The following is a 15,434-nucleotide window of genomic DNA, read 5'->3' as shown; positions in this document are numbered from 1 at the left end:
CTTATTACACACTCTATGAATGTTATTACCACTACTTGAATAGATGCCCCATTAAAGAATGTAGTTGCCAAATACCATCCACATTTTATAAATTCTATTATAGTATCTAGATCATAAAGATTCTTCTAAAGATTTTTTTATCACAAAATTGCAGGGTTGCAACCATGTAACAAACTAGTGAGAAATGAACAAAAATAAAATGGTATTGACTTAGGATAGTGGATAAATTCTTTTTACTTTCCAAAGTTTATTTAATTTTATTACATTATAAAATAGTTATTCTTTCACAAATTAAGTTATCTTCATATATCTGGTAGTAATCTTTAGATTAATAATTGCTTTCTAATAGTAAATAGAATTTGGTTCAAAAATATTTTTAGATACTACCTAGTATTGCTGTACAGATTTGTATACAAAAGGAAAATTCAAACAGAAGTGGTCTCTAAGGATAAATTGACATAATAATTATATTCCAAAGACTTTTACCCACAGCAATACCTTTATAGTAATACTCTGTTGGTTAATATTGAACATTTGCCTTCAAAATATATCAATTATCTCTTACCCAAGACACATAACTACGCACAAAGCCCAGTTGTTTACTTGTCTATGATCTAGCCTATCGGTTATCAAAGTATGGCACCTGGACCAGCAGCATAAGCATCACTTGGGAGCTTGTTAGATATGCAAATGTAGAGGCCCACCCCAGACCTACTGAATCTGAAACCCTGGAGATAAAGCCCAGTATCTGTGTTTTCACAATTCCTCCAGGTGATTTTGATGCACACCCAAGTTTGAGAACCACGGATGTATTTCAATTTCTTTTTACTTTTTCCTTTTATTTCCAGACTCATGTTTTTTTTCTTCTCGCTTTCTCCTGGATTTGCCATCCTTATGACAGGCTTACCAACCTTCAGGGAGAAGATGAATTTTGGACCAATATCTTCAAAACTGTGCACGATTGAAGGAACATTCCCATCCGAAGAGATTTCATAAAAATTTATGTTGGTAGATCTGTTGGATGATGTTTGTAAAGCCAAATATTTTAGTTTGCTTTTGTTCTTGAAGGTTAATATTTCTTTTATTTAAGTATCTTATAGTTTAGGTTAAAATAAATTTTACTTTTAGTTACAAAGGCACCAAATCAAAAGAAATGCTTGTTATGGGCTTATGGTCCAATGTATGTTTCTAAGACTAACATAAATTCCTCTCAAAACATATTTCTTTGTGGACTTTCTGCTAAGAGTTTGTGCATTATATGTCTACGAATTGTCAAGTTTCTAAATAAGTACAAAAGCATTACTTTAGAATTGACAGTAGAACTCTTCCCAAGATTACCGTTACATTGACTAGCATGTTAACATAGTAGACAGTCAGTACTTGTTGGTTGAATAAATGGATTTATAAGCCAGGGGTTTTCACCTTGCTGTGGCTCAAATGTAATAACAGGGTATTGAGCACCTTCAGTGTTCATTACTGGATGCCTGTATTATTCATTCTTCCTATCCTTCTTTAGTTGCAAACCAATTCAAATGGTTTAGTCTGAATGGGGTTGGTCAAATCTGTTTCCGCCATTAGTGTAGAGACCACCTTTAAGATGGCTGATCCAGAAGTTTTAGTATTCTGGACCTAAACACACTGGATTGATCTTAACTTCTTTGCTTAAGATTACCAACAAAGTTCTGCAAGCAAAGTGATGATGAGATTAGAGAAACCCTCATAGGACCACTCAGACTAGAATGAAACTGGGGACCTTCCCTCTCCTCACTCATTTATGGGGCTCTGAGGTGGGATTCCAACCAGGGTAGCTTCTTTGGGTTGGGGATTAAGGTATGAGTGGTGATGGTAGGGGTCTGAGAACACTGTGCATATCCTTTCCATTTATTCCCACTGGACAATTTATGTTAATTATAGAATGTTAATTCTATTTCTTAAAAACTTGGAGTGGGCATTTTCTGAAGTAGAATTTTTTTGGGTTTCTGTACTAAAACCTTGTCTTTCCCTCTTTTATGCCTTAATGAATTTTTTCCAAGTCTATAAAAGGAAAATATGTCATAGGGAGACTTGAGTGGATGTATTTGTCAAGGTTATATATGAGAGGAAACAATGATTTGTCAGCCTGACATGGAAAATGGGAAAACTGACTAGGATTTGAAACAGAAAGCTTGGATGTGTGTGCATGAATTATTTCCTATGCCTTCCAGAAGATCTTTGTGTGAGATCCTAAATGGGGCCAATTTCTAAATTAATATGGTCTCTCTTTCATTTTAAAGAGATCTGACACTTTTCCATTTGTTACTTAAGTGTTCCTTAGGCTACTTAAGTGTTGATCAATATATTTATAATAATAGTTATCTATACTCAGGGGGATCCTGCTTCAGAAATAATACTATTATCGTTATTTCTACCCATCTTTTTTTTACAGTATAATTGTACAGTTATACAGTATCAAAGTTGTTGCTAAGAAATACACTAAGTTATTGGGTAGGATTTTTTTCAAAAGTTTGTTAAGATGTTTGTTAAATTTTTTTGCAGCATTGCTTGTGATGGTTAAACCAAACAAAATAAAAATGCAAAACAACCAAATATCTTGTTAATATTGAATTGGTTATATAAATTATGATCCAGTCAGAACTGGAATAAGTTGGATCTGTATGTCCTCATATGAAAACTTTCCAAAGATTATGTAAAATGCAAGGTACAGAAGAGTATTTTAGCATTCCTTTTGGGTAATAAAATGTGTGTGTGTGTATATGTATGTGTGTGTGTGTGTGTGTGTGTGTGTGTGTGTGTGCGTTATATGCATATATCCTGGTAGATAAGCAACCCTGTATCTGGAAGATATTCGGAAAAGTCTTGTTAGTCCCCTGTGGGGAGTGGCACTAGGGAAGGTGGGGAGGGATGATCTCTCACTGTGTATCTTTCTCTAATGTTTGGGTTTTCTCGGTAGTAGGACTAGGAGCCATTTTAGCTTTTGTCCTTTATAATTCTCTACGTTAATGTTTTTGAGGATATATTTTAAAGAACATTAGAATACATTTGAATTCAAGTTGCCATTACAAAAATACATGCCTAATATGATAATTAGTAAAAGTAAAGTCTCATTTCAATCTTACATTTATTTCATTCTTAAATATCTGGAAAAATATTGGCCATTGTAGGACAGTAGAATAATAAAAAGACTGGATTGACAAAAAATATTTAGAAGAAAGGATCAATATAAGAAGGAAAATATTCAGGTAATGTGGTAACATCAATTTGGGTTGGTTGCATTTGTTTCCAATGCCTTATTTTAGCAAGTGGGGATCCTTTGAAGTCTGCAGTTACTGATGACTTTTTCAGAGATGTATTATTTGGACTGTATTTTGCTTCTGCTTGTGCTGTTTGCAACTCACTTGATACAGAAGCATTCTTTTCATCTTTGCTCTTTGGCTCAAGCTCTAGACATCATGACATATTTTCCTTTTTGTTTTTGCTCAGAGAGCTATTGAATGATCTACAGATTCCATGCTCTTAGGGGCTGGGGTGATTGTGGTAGAAATTAGACAAACCTGCTGTCACTGGATTTCTTGGGAAAGTGCTGCAGTGTGCTATTCAGGGGTCATTGATCTGTGCTGGGAAGCTGTCCTAGTGCTTCACCAAGTAGAGAACTCTGGCTCCCAGGCCTGTAGGAGGGCATCACCTGGGCCCATTGCACCTGCACAACTGTGCCCCAGTTTGTCTGCCATGAACTCACCTTATTTCTATGTATGAGTTAAAGTGATATCAATCTATTAGAACCTGTGAAATGTGGATGTCACCCACTTCCCAAGACACCCGTCCCCCTGAACAATTAAAGACAGCTGGTATCAACCAGTAACATTTACACCACTGCTCTCAGGTTTGCTTGCTTTGGGCAGGTAAAAACAGGGAACAAAGCATTTCTTTATGGATGACCTCCTTTGGAAAAAACCTCATTTCCTCCTGGCTGGAAGAAAACCCTAATCTGATACGTTAGGAATTTTTCACTCAGAAACTAGACTTGATCTAGTTTCAATATTTGAATATTCAAACCGTGACTAGATTCAATATTTATTGTGAAACTACTGTGTGTAAAACTTTGTGCTTGGGGCCTCAATGTCCAGGAATGGGGATACCGCTTGAGATCTCATATACAATGGGAAGCAGGCAGTGAGAAGAAAGTGCAGACAATTCTCAGGACCTTTGAGAGTTCTGTTTCAACATTTTGAAAATGTTTGCAGCTACTCAGAGGGCCTGCAATGTGAAGTGTGCCTGTGATGTGTGGCTACAGGGATCTTTCTCTGCCTTTCTGGGCTGTTCTCGTTAGTTTAATAAACCTAATGAGTCACTCAAGGTTTTCCTAGGGACCGATATGTCTGTGGACTTCTGTTTTAGTTGACAAGAATTGTAATTCAAATTCTTCAGTTAAGAATGAGCATACAGAGGACTTATTTAGCCATGAGCCAAAAATCTTCTGATCTAGAGTTGGTGTTAGTGATAACAGGTTACCCACCGCTTCACCTACCTTGTTAAGTGAATTTCAGCATCATACAGGAGAGGAATTTTGAGGTTGACCAAATTATCAGGCTCGTTTTCTTCTTGGCTTTCACTATAGAAAGAAACATTACGAAATTGATTCCCTATTTAATAAATGGTGCTGGGAAAATTGGCTAGCCATAAGTAGAAAGCTGAAACTGGATCCTTTCTTTACTCCTTATACGAAAATTAATTCAAGATAGATTAGAGACTTAAATGTTAGACCTAATACCATAAAAACCCTAGAAGAAAACCTAGGTAGTACCATTCAGGACATAAGCATGGGCAAAGACTTCATGTCTAAAACACCAAAAGCAACGGCAGCAAAAGCCAAAATTGACAAATGGGATCTCATTAAACTAAAGAGCTTCTGCACAGCAAAAGAAACTACCATCAGAGTGAACAGGCAACCTACAGAGTGGGAAAAAATTTTTGCTATCTACTCATCTGACAAAGGGCTAATAGCCAGAACCTACAAAGAACTCAAACAAATTTACAAGAAAAAAACAAACAACCCCATCAAAAAGTGGGCAAAGGATATGAACAGACATTTCTCAAAAGAAGACATTCATACAGCCAACAGACACATGAAAAAATGCTCATCATCACTGGCCATCAGAGAAATGCAAATCAAAACCACAATGAGATACCATCTCACACCAGTTAGAATGGCAATCATTAAAAAGTCAGGAAACAACAGGTGCTGGAGAGGATGTGGAGAAATAGGAACACTTTTACACTGTTGGTGGGATTGTAAACTAGTTCAACCATTATGGAAAACAGTATGGCAATTCCTCAAGGATCTAGAACTAGATGTACCATATGACCCAGCCATCCCATTACTGGGTATATACCCAAAGGATTATAAATCATGCTGCTATAAAGACACATGCACACGTATGTTTATTGTGGCACTATTCACAATAGCAAAGACTTGGAATCAACCCAAATGTCCATCAGTGACAGACTGGATTAAGAAAATGTGGCACATATACACCATGGAATACTATGCAGCCATCAAAAAGCATGAGTTCGTGCCCTTTGTAGGGACATGGATGCAGCTGGAAACCATCATTCTTAGCAAACTATCACAAGAACAGAAAACAAAGCACCGCATATTCTCACTCATAGGTGGGAACTGAACAATGAGATCACTTGGACTCGGGAAGGGGAACATCACACACCAGGGCCTATCATGGGGAGGGGGGAGGGGAGAGGGATAGCATTGGGAGTTATACCTGATGTAAATGACGAGTTGATGGGTGCTGACGAGTTGATGGGTGCAGCACACCAACATGGCACAAGTATACATATGTAACAAACCTGCACGTTATGCACATGTACCCTAGAACTTGTATAATAATAATAATAATAAATAAATTTAAAAAAAAAGAGAAATATAAAGCTATCCATCATTCCATTGATGACTTAATTATGTTTTACCTTAAGGCTTGGAAACTGAGAGATGCCTGATTCTGAAGGTTTTGAAGATTGAAGTCGAAGTTAATAGTAAAGGTCACCTAAAGACAAAATTAAAATTTCTCAGTCTATGATGCTTCATACTCAGGGGTCAATGTGAAAAAAAAAATGCTTCCCATAAAAGTAAACTCACTCAAATTTGATTCTGAATTTTATATACCTTAAGTTTTCCAATTTATAAAATATCTTTATTTGTCCACCTTGTTTCACTATGCTTCACATTAGAATTAGAAAAGCTTGACTTCCAAGTGACACATGTAAGTTATCCAGGTGCATATACCTGTCTGAATTTAGAAGCTATGAGCTGATGTGAAACTTGTTAACAGGGGTTAATAAATGATCTCCATGACTCTGTGTAGAGTGCTTTGACCAATGTCGCTCGACATATTTAGACAAAAAGAACCTTCCATATTGTGTGTACCTTTTGGAATGAATTGCATGGAGAAAATCCCATTTTTATTAATAATTTAAAGAAAACATTCAGATATTGAAAACTTCCCCTAAGTATGCAGCCAGTTATTTTGTGATGCCTATCAAATTATGATAGCAGGATGTTATGTTGGTAAATCAGCGTATGTGCTGAGGAGGGCTTGTATGGACTGGAGGATGAAATGCAAGCTGTACCTGTTGTTCTCTCTTTAAAGCAGGGTAGCCTACATCACAGGCAACAGACTTCTGAGATGCAGCCACCTGGCATGTTACTTCTGTCCCATCAACCTGAACAAGACCAAGGAAACAACAATGATCAATTGGCATATAATATTTGGCTGTGTATGCACACACCTGGTGAAAGAGGTACAGTGACATTTTAGCAGTAAGGTGGGTTCAGACTGAAATAATTTATTATCCCTCAAGACTTGAAATTTTATACTGCCCAGGTGGCTAATATACTATTTTTGCTGCTAGCCCTAAAGATACCTAGGACATCCAACAAACCAAAGAAAAGATTAAATACTGTATTTTTTTCCTCAGAAAAAGATAGTTTTTAGATTTCAGATGCACAAATAGCTTTAATTCAGTATTTTAAAATGCTGGCTTTAGGAATATGTTTTTCTCAATTTATTTGAAGCATTTTCAAGAGAAGAATATATTGGTGTTCGTATTTTAAATAATTTGAAGGGTTTCTGTTGTTGTTGTTGTTTTGTTTCGTTTTGTTTTCTTCAGGTTTTTTTTCCCCCCTTTAAAAGAAGTAGTTGCCACTTGGCACAGGATGTTTAAACAGCAAGGTCAGATTAGGTTTAGAACTCTAAGCCTATTAAGATCACATTAACTTTAAATTAAATGAAATCACTATTTAATCCTTTAATCAAGTAGTTCATTTGGAAAATCTCAGCTTTTCCTTCTCTCCCTTTTTTCTTCATCATTTGGTGGTAGGGGAGGGACCAGGGAGCACTCACGGTCAAGTGTGTTCCTGGTATAACGATCAAGTCAATGTGATTAGCTGGCTTTGCTGATGTGCATCATCTTGGCAGCAGCAGCAACCGTAGTTGCAAAGCTCAGGCTGAGCTTTGGGACTCAAATGTCTCAGAGCAAGTGCACCGCATCTGTGCAGAATGCAGCAGCCTCATCACACTGATGGCTCAAGAAGAGTTATGGGAGTGTCTGGCTACTGCTGCCAAGTCTCAGGATAAGGGAAAAACTGACCCGAGTTGTCAAGCAGAATCTAGATATAGAGCCAGACTATGTTCTCATGCGATTTAACTAGTCGGAAGCCACAAAGTTCAGACTGATCATGCTGAGGGTTAAGGTGCTTCTTTAAACAACTCAGAGGACATAGAGTGATCGATAAGTAGGAAGCATGGTAGAAGTAAGCGCAGGGTCTCATCACATACCGGCAGGGAGAATGATGCAAAAAACAAGTTTTCTGAAAAATCAACAACAATTCCAGTGTTGTATGCACTTTCCCTTTTGTTTTTCAGTGTTACTGAAAATGTTAACCTTTTGTTTTGGTTGCTGACAGTAAAGGGTTGTTCTCTGTTAAAAGCAAAAAGGAGGGAGGAAGCCATTACTGTTAAATAAAAAGGCCAGTATTTTAAAATTTCACTCATTAAAAAACTAAACTCTTTAGACTTACCTAGAATACTGAGAAAATTGCTTTGTAATAAACTATCTTTGCATTAAAATGATACTGACAACAAATAAGTAACTGCGTTTGGATTTTGTTCTTTGTTGCTATTATATTAGAGGGAATGGAACTATTTAAATACAGATAATTTTATATTTCTTATTAATTTACTCTTATGTGGATAGTAGACATTGAAATTTAGTTTTTAAAGGTCTTGTTAGTTATGAATGTTTCTTTTGTAGAAAAACTCTATAAACATTCACTTGAATAAAGTAATCTAATGTGTCTTTTATTTCTACATTTTACAATGAGTTTTAAAGTAAAACTTACTGAGCAGCTGGTATTTGTCGGACATCTAGAACTAGATCAGCAATGCAAAGTCCATCCTCACCACAGTCTTTGTGGAAAGGAATCTACAAAAAAGGAAAAAAAGATCCATACATTTGCTCTTGGGTTGAAAAAGCAAATTACAGAAGAATACATACAGTATTATTCTATTTACAAAAAGTATAAAACCAAACAATGTTCTAGGAATATATAAATGTTTAACAAAATAGTAAAGAAAAGCATTAATAAACACAAAATTCAAGATAATCATTTGCGCAGGGGGAGCTAGATGAAAGTGTCTATGGCGGGGACAGTGATACACAGAGCTTCATATGTATTGGTAATATTTTTTGAGTGGTGAGCACAAGGCATTTACTTTATTTTTATTTATTTCTTCAACAAATATGCGTTGAACACATACAATGGGCCAGGCCCAGGTCTAGGGACTGGAAATACAGCAGTGAACAAGAAAAACAAAAATCCTTACTGTCATGGAACTTAAGTGTTAGTGAACTTTATGCAAATGTAATTGTATTTCATTTAAGAAAATTAAGAATTTACAGGCTGCATCCTAAGTATCCTTCAGACACTATTGTAGTGACTGTGAAACTTTGTTTGCCAGTCTAAATCCAGGAAGTGTAAGCTGCACTTACACTGAAGACCTTGGTAGTCTCAGAATAGGCTTCAAGGGCAGGGCTAGTGCCAGGGTTTTCCAGACTGATGTCCACACGCAAATCCAAAGAGTTGACAACATCAGAGGGCTCCTAAACATACACACACACAAACATACAGGGAGAGACAGAGTCAGTTTATTAGGGCACAGCAGCATTAAAACAAGAAAACGATTACAGATGTGTTTACAATTAAGAGCACAGTCAGCTCTCAATTATGCAGAATATCTTTGTTTTGAATAATCAAGACTCACTTCTTTTCTTCCAACCTAATTCTGCTTTTAGCCTCTCTTCTACTAAGAAACCAAAGGAGACTTGGGTCTAGTAAGAATTTGAAGCAGGGATTCTTAGTTAATGAAGCTCATCAGTTCTTGTCAAGAAAGCACTATGTCTATACAAGTGAAACCCTAACATTTGAATTTGCCTTTTACTCAGAAGCGGTATCTTGGTATTCTTTAGTCCATTCACAGGCAGGACTTACTCTTAACTCTTGGGGGCCTCCCAGAAGTCCTCCCAGAAGGACTTACTCCTTCTGGGGGCTTGTCTACCATGATAGCTCTGGGCTATGAGGAGATGTTTCCTTCGCTGGCTGTGGGCTTAGCAAGTAGGATGTACTTTAACTGGCATTGATATCAAATAGAGAAAGAGGGTTTTTTTTTTTTTTTTTTTACTTTAAAGAAAAACAGCTTGGCTGTCTCCATTTCCTCACTAGGGATTACGAGTATAATCTGATCCACCACTTAGCACAGGATGGGAGAGAAGGGAAAAAAGATTTTTTCCTTTAAAGAATCTATAAAATTATCACCTTAACAACAAAGAAGTCCATGTCTTCACAAACAAGAAACCTTCAAACTGAAAAATTAACTAAACAACTCAACTGATTTTAATTCATTTAACCGTCAATATGTTTTTCTAGTGTTTACACTTAGCATTTCTTGAAGTAAGATCTCTCTGTACCATCCATTTACATGAGAAATAATTGTGGTGCTCCTTAGACCTGCATATTCCTTGGGCCTTCAAACCTAGATTTCTGATGGTAAGAACCCGGAATATACATTTCCCGAAAGTTTCCCTGGCAGTTCCTTTGCTCCTTAAATTCTGAGAACCATATTCTAAGAAAGTACTTAAATATCCTTTTTAAAAAAGTGGTTTCCTGAGTAAATTATCCTTTCAAATGCCATTATGTGGTTTCCAAGGTGGAAATATTCACATCATTTATAAAATAAATTTCTGGTTGGAAGTGTTCTCCTGAAAAGCATTTTTCTTACTTGGGAAATTTTCAAAATCCATGTTAAATACAGTAATTATAGCATACAATTAGAACAAATAATTGTTATCTCATAATCTACTACATGGCATCTATGGTAACTGAAATCTAATAGTAGAAACCACAATTGGACTTATTTTTCAGTAGCTGAACAATAAATAAAATTTTTCCCTGATAGGAAACTATCAAAATAAAATTTATTGCCAATGGAAAGTTCTCTCTGTTAAACATTTAAGAAAACACTGTATCTATGATTTCTTTAAGAATTGTATTTTTAGCCCTTTCATTGCAATTCCGAATGAAATCTGATGCTGCTGACTTATATAATAATAGATTGTGACCATAAGTATTAGCATAAAGTAAATATGCTTCTTATTTATGGAATTACGTAAGAAAGGCATTCATTAGAAGGGCAAACATTTTCTAACTCATAAGCTTCTATTTTAGACTTTTACCACTCATTTGTCTTTAGAAGAAATAAAATGAAAAGGGTTGGTCCTGAGGCCTCACCTGTATATAAATGATGTGCTCGGGGCAACTCTGTGCTTGATTTACTACCATATTCTTCTGCAGGCACCTTTCATTGTTTTCTTTAAATAACCCCCTGGAGGTTACTCTGGATGAAAATCCATCTGCATCAAGTGTGATGTTATATACAATGGCTATGATAAAAAATCATAAAGAAATGTTACTTCAAATCAACTTATAGGAAAAAGCATCTCTACTTTATTGTGTCTTCTTGGACAAAGTATCTTACATCAAGAAAATATGGAAATAGTCTTCGTATTGGTGGCTTGTGAACCATAGCCAGCACCACATACCATTTGTCATTCTAGCTCTGATGTGACGTAGGTGACTGTGCATACAAAGAAATGTGATTCAGAGAAATGTGGCTGGGAGCAGTGGAAAGAAAACTAGACTTGCTGCCAGGAAACCTACTGTGATGAACCTGGGCAAATTGCTCACTCCCACAAGCACGGGCTTCATTACTCATAACGCGGAGACGCAGAATGGAAAGGAACAGTTGCTGAGCACCAGTGATCGGACACATTCTCATATATGCCATACAAGTTTTACAATGAATCTGGAAAGTGAATTTATTATCTTATTTTTCAAATAATGAACTAGAATAAGTGATGTAAAATAATTCACCTAAGTTCACGCAGCTAGTCAGAAGTAAAAGTTGGGTATTTTTGAAATAAGAGCTCATGGTCTTTCTGCTTCTATCCAGTTGTAAGAATTAATTGTTATTGTGAAGATTAACAGAGATACTCTAAGGGAACATGGACAGTGCCTGGCCTATTCTAGATGCTCACATAGGGAAATGCATGCAACACTGCAGCAATAAAGTCTCAATCAGGCAGACTTGGTTTGAATCCTAATTCTGCTGTTTATGAGCTCTGTGACTTGGGGCAATTTACTTACCCTCTTTGAACCTCTGTTTCCTAATACCAACCCATGAAAAAAAATTATGTGATAATAACTGATGTCAGTAGCCAATGTCTAAGCTATCAGAATTATTACCTTCAACTAAAGTCCACTGGCCATATGTCCAAAACTGAGAGAGAACATCTGGTGCCATTCACAGCATCAGCTGTCTTACTGCCTTATTTGGAGTTATTCTATCTTACTTTATTATTTTCAATATTTTAAAGGTTGTATATACTTCCCAAAATATGAATTCTACATGTTACTTTGAAAAAAACTATCATATATGTTGTACAATTTTTCTTGCTCCAATGACTTAACAATGCCAACAAAGATAGATAAAATATTAAAGAATTAAATAAACTAAAAATAAGTTGTGAAGATGATGTAAAGGAAAAACAATGGCAGGGAGGTGAGTGCAGTTAGGACAAAGTTAGTCCATGTTATAATGCTTTTCCTTTTCTTTTTTCAAGCAGCTGTGTAAAAATGACAGATAGCTTTGTAGGCTATGTTATTAATCTTAAACTAGAGTGTGCACCTGATGCAATAAATGATAGAAACCATATGCTTTATAAATTCACTTTCCACAGTAGTGAAGATGGGATTCATGTCTTACATACTATTATTGCCAAGCAATGAAGTGACAAATGAGCTCACAATCATTTCACTTGGCTTGTCAGTGTGGACCTGAAGGCATCAGGAAAAAAGATTTACAGTGAAAGACGCCCAATAGTAAGAAAGGCCAGAAACCCTCGGCAGGCTGTAGATGGGAAGGAAATTCTCTGAAAGTAGAATTTTTGAGTGTGCATCGCCATAAGGGTTGAAGTATAGTCAAAAAGGGAAGATAACGTGAGACACATCTTTGCTTCAGGGCCAGAAGAGCTGACCAGCCCGCTGTTTCTGCCAACTAACATATTTCCCAAGTTAATCTATTAGGCAGACTAGCCACAATGTTTATACAGCAACGGTTTCTGACTTAACTATCATGTGTGCTCAGTTAGATGTGCTACAAGGCAGGTCAAGTGAGATATGCTACTCAAAATTAGGTCAATCTTTGAACACCTGCAGGGAAAACTTCCAAATGGATATGAAAAGTAGGAAAATATGGAAAGCACGTTGAGATTTGAATCTAATTTTGTTTGTGTTCTCACCTTATTTGTATCTTGGTATGAATAATGGCAAATAAACTGCTTCTGTATTTTCAGTTTTAAGGTAATGTATTTGTCACTTAACTGAATTCCTATAGGAGCTACAGGTTCTGAAGTTTAAAGCCAAATTCTGATGGAAGGGGAATGGGGACCCATGAAGCAGCGGTTCATGAAAGAAGGTAGTTTTGAATCAAGTGTTAAATTGCAAGTTATGTATTGAGCATGGTGAGATAACTGGGGCAGGAGAGATGAAGGTGAGATAATGTGCTTAGAAAAAGCTTCGAAGAGGAGGCAGGACCTTTGCCAGGCCTTGAAAGACAACTTGGCCAGCCCAAGAGAAAAGACAATAATTCCTGCTGACACTTGCCCACAACGATTTCCTCACCCTTCCCCATCTAATGAGACATAATTCAGATTTTCATTCATTTCTCTGTATTATTTAGAATATTTAACACACTGGGAAAAGTTATATATTGCTTTTCATGTTTTCTTTCATTATTTCATTTTTATTAATTGCTCAAGAACAGGAAAAATACTTGATACTTTTACTGAACCTGTCCTATATAGATCATGGCATAACCAACATGATATAGTCATCTGAGTGACCGTTCAGCATAATCTGTGTATGCTCAAGGTTTTAAGTATGAGAAGTGGAGGTAAGAGAAACTCAAAGGATGGAAACAGGAGGGCCCTTGGTTATGTCATAGAGATTACAACTTTCTGCAGCAGAACCTTCTAGAGATGTGGAAGGAAGATCTAAACTAACCTTCCATGACTAATGAACCATTCTCAGGCATCTCCAGTGTATGGAAACTTAAGTGTCTGTAACCAAAGACCCTTATTTCTCTTGGCCTACAAACCAAAATATGTTATATTCAGGACTAAAACTCTGTAAGCCAACCAATTTCTATATAGATTATTTCAGATCTACGCACCCACTTGATTGTTTTGCTTAGTAGGTCTGAACTTTGCACTGAAGCAGAGTTTGAGAATTATCTGAGCATTCTTATTGACCAAAGTGATTTTTTCTGGTGTGAATGAAGCTTCTATAGCTATATCAGCAATACTTTGTGACCTAAAAGACATAAAGAGGAACAGATGGATGGATGTTATTACTGAGCACATGTATTATATCCTTTATCAAAGAGGACCCAGTACCAGCATTACTGAATTTTTCTCTCTAAAGCACGTTAGCAGTAGTTTATATTTGAAGGCTCTAAGATGGCAGACAGACATAATTTTTTTTTTTTAATTTGTGATTGCATCACTGACATAATCCACATTTAACATATTTATTTATTTATTTATTTATTATACTTTAAGTTCTGGGATACATGTAGGTACTCTTGATAATGCTACTCTGAAATGATTTTAACCGATTTGTTCAGTAAATATATTTTCTTGTTTTTTAATGTCTTAAATATTATTCTTGAGTTTTATTTTTTCCACATAAAAGCTTCATTCTGCAATAGAAATAATGCACTTCATTCTTTAAAAGCACCAGTGAGATTTGTAAATAGTATCATTAAACTCAGAAATAAAAAACAATCAATGAATATTATTCTATTGTTCAAATATTTGGACTTTAAAGCACATTTTTTGACAGAGACAAATGAATGGAGATTCTTGATTGAATAATCAACTTCTTTCTGATTCTATTCCCTTGCCAGTCCAATATGTTTATTTTTGACCTTGAATCACATGACCTTCATATTGTTCCACCTGAATCTTCAATTCCTATGGAAGTCAATGAGAGGTCAGCTAAACCTAAATAATGGCTTATTGTTTATGACTAATAATTTTAAAATATACTTTTTAGTCACATAGAAGTTACACTTTACTTGTGCTGTCTGAGTTTTCAGTATTCTAAATGCACTCTCATGAGGCTTCCCTTCTGTATGCTGAGATAAGGCTATTTATTGGAAGACAACATTCAGAAATAGCCTGGATACCATTTCCAGAAATTTATGTTTTCTATGCACTGTTTTTACTCACCATATGAGGAGAGAAATGTATTACTAATGGTGAGCAAATATATCTATTTTTCGCACTTGGAAAAACACATTTATTCCTTTGGGCAAACTATGATACATCAATTTCCTATAGTCTTATAGAATGCATGTGGCATTTCTATAATATCAGTACAGACATGTTCTGCTTTCTTAGCAGGTAATTTGTAGTTTGTGTCTGGCTCTTCCTGACTCACCAGAGTTGAACCACTTGTCCAAAGGCACCAATGGACACATCAGTGATGGAATCCCCATTTAAATCTCCATAGCCATCCAAGGACCTCCCAAAGTACTGGAGATGGCTCCTAAAGGCTCCATCGGATCCCAAGATTTTCTAAAAGAGCAAGTTTGACACGAAATTATAGCACACAACAGCTGAACCAGAAAATGGCAGCCTCTGCATTTCATTATTATATTTTCTATGTAGTCATTTTCCAGATTGTAAACACAATCTGGAATAAACATTTGTTTATTTGAATAAACATTCTCTACAAATTCTAAAGA

General features: G+C 36.0%; 1 protein-coding gene across 4 annotated transcripts in view; it reads right to left on the bottom strand.

The window, feature by feature from the left end:
* The window catches only part of ITGA2 (integrin subunit alpha 2), a 105,816-nt gene that overhangs the window by 15,081 nt on the left and 75,301 nt on the right, over positions 1 to 15,434 (bottom strand). For 3 of the 4 annotated variants that reach the window (XM_005556877.5, XM_045393700.3, XM_065546244.2), the window contains 10 exons: positions 15,128 to 15,264; positions 13,857 to 13,996; positions 10,856 to 11,007; positions 9,061 to 9,171; positions 8,411 to 8,493; positions 7,848 to 7,989; positions 6,640 to 6,732; positions 5,980 to 6,056; positions 4,526 to 4,609; positions 912 to 1,014 (listed from right to left, as the gene is read on the bottom strand). In XM_005556877.5, the coding sequence (XP_005556934.1) occupies positions 912 to 1,014; positions 4,526 to 4,609; positions 5,980 to 6,056; positions 6,640 to 6,732; positions 7,848 to 7,989; positions 8,411 to 8,493; positions 9,061 to 9,171; positions 10,856 to 11,007; positions 13,857 to 13,996; positions 15,128 to 15,264 (1,122 nt within the window). The remainder of the gene's footprint in view (positions 1 to 911; positions 1,015 to 4,525; positions 4,610 to 5,979; positions 6,057 to 6,639; positions 6,733 to 7,847; positions 7,990 to 8,410; positions 8,494 to 9,060; positions 9,172 to 10,855; positions 11,008 to 13,856; positions 13,997 to 15,127; positions 15,265 to 15,434) is intronic. The other variant, XR_010587369.2, reaches the window with a different exon arrangement.

This window comes from Macaca fascicularis, chromosome 6 (genome assembly GCF_037993035.2).
Source record: "Macaca fascicularis isolate 582-1 chromosome 6, T2T-MFA8v1.1".
NCBI lineage: Eukaryota > Metazoa > Chordata > Mammalia > Primates > Cercopithecidae > Macaca > Macaca fascicularis.
The sequence above is the reverse complement of the archived record's forward strand: the minus strand, read 5'-3'. Positions and strand labels throughout refer to the sequence as shown.